Genomic DNA, 6972 nt, shown 5'->3' with positions numbered 1-6972 from the left:
GGTCCAGAAATACTGAGATGGTGAGTGTTGTGGATTATTCCAACTGCCCGAAGGAGATGCAGAGACATCTGATTATTGCAGTCTTTGAAAGCAAAACTTAGCAATGTGCACTCAGGTGTTCCTTGGGTTAATTGGAGGTACCATTCAAGGCCTGGCATTGCCCATTGATCTTTCTGTGACATGGGAGTGCACTGCAATTCTTTAATACTTTAAGAAGGCATCTAAAGTCTTACATGTAGATCGTATTGGGAACCTAAACTGACATGGAGGAGTTTTTCGACTTTTCCCCCTTAAAGCCGTTCCCTTGATTCAAAGTAATTAATACCCACCTTTGTAGTGGAAGGTGTAAATATGATTTCTAATACCTGTCACCAAAGAGGTAAATAAAATTCAGACAAGCCATTGGACAGTAGCATAGCGTTTATTTTAATACAATACGAGGATATACAATTAGCTACCTAAAGTGTTCTGCAATGGTTTTAACTGACGCGCTTGCTGATTCTCTTGTAGACAATGTCTCCAACAGTCATGGCCTGAAATGAGAAGATAAAACTTAATTCATTTCATTTTATCGAGGGACACTGTACAACACTGAGACGTATTCCAGCTTCATTTGGTTGATAGCCCATTCCCCTATAAGTCAGAAATTCCTGAATTCAAGCCCTGCTCTAAACTGACATATCAATGCCAAAGAAAGAAGGAAATGTTTTCATTCATATAGCACCTTTCATGACCTCAGGACATCCCTAACTGCACCAATTTGCGCACAGGAAGCTCACAGAAACTGCAATGTGTTAATATTCAGATAATCTGCCTTTGTGTTGTTGATTAAGGGATAGATATTGCTTCAATGTGCTTCGGGTAGATGTTAAAGAGCCCATAGCATTATTCAAGCAAAATGCTTCCTCAGCCAGCATCATCAAAAACTGAATAATAGCTCATTTATCAAACTGGTGTTTCTGAGATTTTACAGTAAACAAATGGATTACTGTGCGTGCCACAGGAACCTAGGCTGCACCTTATCTACAACGCAGTCTGGTTTCCACCCCTTTTTTCCTCTTGATTTTTGCATGCAAATTGGGTACATAAAACTGTTTGTTCTTTCCCTGTTCTCCTGAAGGGTGGCGTATCATTCCATTGACTTTGGACAGCGTGTGGTCATTACTGAAATATGAACATTGGCAGTGAGTGTCAGCAAGGCCCTCAATCAAGGTGAATTATTTATCTGACCCTGATGTTGTCCACAGTCATGTACTAGAAGCAAGAATCACAACCCTGGCCATTTTTCTCCCCTTCCTAATCTGTGGAGCCTGATGGAACATGAAGTTGAAGACCAATTAAAACCCTGTTGTCTCACCATCTTATGTACATCAAAGTCAAACTCAGCTAGTTAAAGAAGGTCAATGCCTTCAGCTACTCATGACTGGCTCAGAGGATCAAAACCAAACCAAGATATACAAGAAATCCCAAAAGAGAGTTAATTGTAACTTACATTAACTAGTTGGTCTCCAGTGACCTCTGTAACTGAGGTAATGTTTTTTATCTTGGCAACAAGTTTATTGTTCCCTTCACGGTTAATTACGGCCTATATAATTAAGAAATAATGCATTAAAAGTTAAGTTTTCAAGTGAGTCCAGCTAATGTTCTGGCTGAAATTAATATAACTTAAATTACAATCATGTTTTCTCAGTAACCTGAGCTTCCAGTATCCATCTGGGTATTTGGATTTAACTCTTCCAGTGTAGGGAACTTTTCTAACTTTCTAAATTTTGCATAGTATTACTTCAAACTTGCAGTAAATTTAATCAGGAGTCTTATCCAAGAGACCGCTTTACAACGAGCCTCAATCATCCTAATTTTTGTTAGCCCCATTGTCTGCCAGAAATTCCTGTCCGATATGGACATTCAGGGCTGAGGGATTAAGAGGAGATCAGCCTGCTCAGTCAGCTAGGAGACCAGCAGGCATGAGGGCTGCCAACGCTGAGCAAATAGCCAGTTTTAAAATGGATAAGCACAGGTTTCTTGATTACCTGGCCATTTGCTTTATCCCCATGCAGAGGCACTCCTTCATTCTGGCAGATAATCAAGATTTGATTACACTTTGGTTTTGAATAATGTTATACAGGTAGCAAGTGATTAATATATACAAACACCTCCTTGCCCACCAGGCTATTAAATGCTAGAATTAATATACTTTAATCATAAATACAATACCCACACTGCAACATCATATCCAAATTATGGAAAAATTGTTAAAGGGACCATACAGATTAAAAATGATTGGCAGAAGGACTAAAGGTGACATGAGGAAAAACTTTCTTATGCAGAGAGTGGGTAGGATCTGGAATGCACTGCCTGAGATTGTGGCTTTCAAAAGGGAATTGGATAAACACTTGAAGGGGTAAAAAAAAATTGCAAGGTTACTGGAAAAGGGGAGAGTGAATGGGAGTGGCTAAATTGCCCTTGCAGGGATCAGGCGTGGCTCCATGGATTGAACAGCTTTCTTCTGTGCTGTATAAGTCTATTGTTTCATCATCCCAGTTTGAGTCTTTAATTAAGAACACACGTGAAATTAAGCCATAGAATTACACGGTCCTATGCATCGAGCAACATGCAGCACCACATCAGTGGTTGCCCTTAATATTAAATGGAGGGAAGGATTACCTTAACCTTTTCTCCTGTGGGAGAATCTACTTCTGTCTCCTGTCCAATTGTAAACTCATTAATAAGCACTCGGCTGCCCGTTGTGACAGTGATCTTAAAGTGGTCTCCAGTTTCGACAATTTCAGAAGTGCTCTTTTTGTCCTTCCCTTTCTCAATCAAATCATCTGAGAGTCCTAGAAATTGGACAAAAGCAACAGGAATTGACATGCCTGAAAAGCCAAAGATTTCACAGTTGGTGAGATGAAAGTGAATGGAAGAAGAATCAAAAAGGGCCTGAAGAGTGGACGAACTGAAGGCAAAATGGGTTTAAACTTTGATTATATCCTGACACTTGAGAATGAGAATCTTCTAGACAAATACAATAAAGAATAGGCTAGAATTCTGAGTTCCTCACCCTCCTCTTTGTTTTTAGTGTAGTACTACTGTGCTTTGAGTAAGACTTCTGATCTCGATTTGTAAATCTCACCTGCAGTTCAGAACCTATCACGGGTTTGGAATAGAGATTTCTATTTGCAGCCAAGGACCAGCTAGTAGCCGGCTCTAATTTAGTTGGTCATTTCCAAATTCAAATATTTACTGTTATATAGAATTCAATTTGCAGGTTTTCTAAGGGAGAAAGTGGCTCAGGCCTCCTTCCAGCATTTGAGCTCATAATCTAGTCTGACACTGCAATGCAGGACTGAGAGCCCTATGCGGTTGGAGATGCCACCCTTCGACTAAATGTTAGGCTGGATTTTTGTTTCTGAAGCGGGTAGATTGAGTCAGAAAATGTCCTGACCACGTGGTTGGGTGGGGGGGGGGGTGGGGTAAGGCCAGGATCGTGTTGAGCCTGCCAGCCCTGGAAGCAGATCCTAGGTGACCAGCAGGATAGGCGAATGCCAAGGCAGGCTGGTTAGAAGCCTGTTTTTATTCAAGTTCAAAGAGCAAGGAACTTAAAAATTTCAGATCATGATACTCAAACAGAGATTCTGGTCAGTTCCCTGGGAATTTTAGAAGCATTTAGGTCTGCTAACCCTCACCCTTCACACCCCTAGCCACTCTCAATGGACACCGCCCCCCCCCCCCCCCCCAATGCTCCTCATTGGCCTTTCATGCCCCACCCACACCCCCATGGCACCTCATACCCCCCATGCCCCTCATATCCCCATGCTATCTCCATAGTCACACACCCATGGGCAGACTTCAGGAACCATGTACGAATGAAAAAAATAAACTAACAATTGAACACAGTTCTCACTCATACACAGTAGATAGTGAAAAGATACCGTTCGAAAAACCCAGCCAAAGCTCTTAAATTTCATGCAATCTCATAAATACAAACCAACTTCTATTCAGACCTCACATTAAACACTAATCCTTTAATAGTCTTTTAAGCTGCCATTCAAACTGTGATCACAAAACCTGCTGCTAAGATAATAGTAGCTTTTGAAACTCAGCTAAGCATTCATAATGACATAATAATAGCCCTCTTGAGATTGCACGAACAGATGGTAATGATTTTTTCTAACTTATATTAGGTGGCCTGACAGTCAAAGCTGTCCACCAGATTCTGTTTTTTGTTAACTCGCACTGAAAGCTTAAGCCTGTTTTTATTCAAGTTCAAAGAGCAGGGAACTTAAAAATTTCAGATCATGACATTCAAACAGATATTAACTGTCATTAAAGAGCATTTACATCTCCTCCACCAATTTCTGACTCCCACATTTCAGGTTAAGGCCCTTTGAACAGCCAAAATGGGGTCTGTTTGAACTCAGCACAATGATCAAAAAGCCTTGATGAATTCCGGTTTCCATCCTGTGTGAACCACAAGCCCCCCACCACCAGGTTGAGAAGGGCATAGCGGACCACGATTATGTGGGACATCCTCTGTGGAGAGCATTGCAGAGCCCCACCTGAGTGGTCCCAACAATGGAAGGGAATCTTCAGGATACCAGTGGCTTGCTCAATGATGGGTCATGTGGAACTATGCACCATGTTGTATCTCTTCTCCGAGGCACTCTGAGGATAATGTATGGGTGCCATGAGCCATCATTTGAGTGGGTACCCCTTATCCCCAAGCAGCCGCTGAGGACCTTTGAATATGTGAGGCACCAGGGAGTGACTCAGGATGTATGGGTTTTGGGAACTCCCAGGGTACCTGGCAAACACGTGCATGATGTGTTTCTGATGATCACACACCAGTGGAATGATCAGGGAGTGGAACCCTTTCTCGTTAATGAACATCAGGGGCTGCTGCCATGGAGCTCTCAGAGCCACACGTATGCAATCGGTTGCATCCTGTACTCTAGTGAAGTCTGAGATAGCTGCAGACCTCAGAAATCTAGCAGCCTGGCTAGCTTCATCGAGTGTGAACTTCACAGAATGATGAGCCTTACTCTAGAGGGCATCTGTCACCTCCTTGATACATTTATGAGTTGAGGTCTGTGAGATGCTGCATGGGTCCCCTCTGGATCCCAGGAATGATTCAAAGGCAAAAACAAACAATTGGGGCTGCGAGTTCACGCTGACAGGCCAGTTACCGGCTAGCCAGCATGAAGCATGCGCTGAGAAGCACAGCACTGCCGGGGTGGGGGCAGGAAGAGGGGAGCGGGGAGGTGGGGGCACAGGCGTCAAACCGGGCACAGGCCAGCGCTTAGAGAAAACTCCCTGAAGGCAGGGAGCTGCCTCAGGGAGCTGAAGACCTGAAAAATAAAAACATAAAGGCTTCAGTCGCTGAAAGTTAGTGTCCATGCATCAGAATAAATCACCCGAAAATTTAGCTGCTGAAAATGCTGCCCACAGAAATTTATTTATGTTTTATTTCATCAAAGGAACTTCATCCAGCCTGTGGATGAGGTTCGATGAAAGAGGTAAAGGCCGCCTGGCAGATTTGCCCATCCGCCAGGCAACAAAAAATTGCAGCCAATTGTGCCATCAGCTTAATCACCCTCTTAATCGTCGTCGGGCGCGCTTCCGATTTTTGCACGTGCCCGCCGACCGAAATATCCCACGAGCGTGGGATTGAGTCGGGATCCCTGCCCAATGTCATCTCGTGTGATTTCATGCTGGATTGGGTCGGAAGCGCGCCCGCCAGATTAGCGTAAGCTTCTGCCCCTGGCATTGACATCACATTCGGCAAGAAGTAAAACCAGCTGACAATTCACAGTCGCCGGTTATACAGTATCACACAAAGTCAAGATCTAACCCCACTCTCTCTGTGCAGGGAAACCAGATTTCCCAAAGCATTTCGGTGCACGTTGGATCAGCCAAGATTCGGTCTTTGTGGTTTTAATATATCAAACTGTGCAGCTTATGTTTTCTTGCAAAGTATCATTTGTTTCGAGATCACTTTATCTATTCAACAGACTTACATTGACCTCAGATGATATCAAATATTTTAGAATTCCATATTACGATTTGAAACACACATTGCTAGCCATTGCTGTACACTTACCAATAGCTTTCATAAATGGTACAAAGTTTTCTTGGGTCTGCAGCTCATAATGTCCATTGAAAGCCATTGTGAAGTAGTTCTCTTGGTGCAACACAGAAAGACACCAAAGGCTTTTTCCAGATTTCTGCCTTGTTTTATAGGGAGTCATTTACCTTAAAAGGGTAAAGTTGTGGTGTTTTATTGTGATGTTGAATCATTAACTTACACAATGTAAATGAATGACTCAGCCCTGATGTGGCAAGAATCATTAACACTCTCAAGTCCATTTTCCCCAATCTTCTCACTTGAATGTGCTGACTCACACAGTATTACAGCTGCCAGTAAGTGCCAACTTGGCCCAGTTGGTTATACACCCCCTCAGGCTGTGTCCCTGAATTTGTACAAGCGTTTACCTGCTCTGCTGCCCCAGCATTGGTGGTAGGTTATTGAAGAGAATGTTTTACATAGAACAATGCTGGAGCTACACTACCGAAGCAAGCTTTTCTTTCCAGCTGGTCCATACAGCCTTTTTTATATTTCACGCAAGACTCCTTCTATCTCGCCTGACCTAACATCATCATCTATTCTTTCTCCCTCATGTGCTTATCTAGCTTCAGCTTAAATGCATCTGTTCTATTCACCTCAATGATTCACTGCAGTAGCAGGTTCCATATTTACACCACTCTCTGAGTGAAAAATATTGCATTTATTAACAGATATCTTATAATCCTAGTTTTGGATTCCCCGACAAGTTGAAACATCTTCTCTCCATCTACCATGTCAAACCCCTTTCACAATTTTAAATGCCTTCAGGTCACTGCTCAGCCTGCTCTTTTCTAGAGTAAAGGAACATTTTCAGCCCTTATGGTGGTGGGCAACCTGCATGTGGCCCATCA

General features: G+C 42.8%; 1 protein-coding gene across 2 annotated transcripts; it reads right to left on the bottom strand.

Annotated features, from left to right (window-relative positions):
* Positions 1-413: 413 nt before the first annotated feature.
* On the bottom strand, positions 414-6203 carry LOC121282769 (fatty acid-binding protein 1, liver-like). Of its 2 annotated transcripts, none has more exons than XM_041196547.1 (4): positions 6098-6203; positions 2665-2837; positions 1493-1585; positions 414-533 (listed from the first exon to the last, which is right to left on the bottom strand). In XM_041196547.1, the coding sequence occupies exons 1-4, from the start codon at positions 6162-6164 to the stop codon at positions 480-482; spliced, it is 387 nt and encodes a 128-aa protein (XP_041052481.1). In that variant the 5' UTR covers positions 6165-6203; the 3' UTR covers positions 414-479. The 2 variants fall into 2 exon arrangements, with proteins under 2 accessions (XP_041052481.1, XP_041052471.1); XM_041196537.1 differs by having other exon boundaries at positions 2671-2837; positions 6098-6179.
* Positions 6204-6972: the final 769 nt, after the last annotated feature.

This window comes from Carcharodon carcharias, chromosome 1 (assembly GCF_017639515.1).
Source record: "Carcharodon carcharias isolate sCarCar2 chromosome 1, sCarCar2.pri, whole genome shotgun sequence".
NCBI classification, from domain to species: Eukaryota; Metazoa; Chordata; class Chondrichthyes; order Lamniformes; family Lamnidae; genus Carcharodon; species Carcharodon carcharias.
Note: the sequence above shows the minus strand (reverse complement) of the source record. Positions and strands in the feature narration are given on the sequence as shown.

What these genes read in the sequence shown, in the direction of transcription:
- LOC121282769 (XM_041196547.1), bottom strand. Translation starts at nt 6,164, where the DNA reads ATGGCTTTCAATGGACATTATGAGCTGCAGACCCAAGAAAACTTTGTA. An exon ending in CCACAGGAGAAAAGGTTAAG is followed by an intron (nt 1,586 to 2,664) that starts GTAATCCTTCCC and finishes TTAATTATATAG; the next exon opens with GCCGTAATTAACCGTGAAGG. An exon ending in CTGGAGACCAACTAGTTAAT is followed by an intron (nt 534 to 1,492) that starts GTAAGTTACAAT and finishes TTCTCATTTCAG; the next exon opens with GCCATGACTGTTGGAGACAT.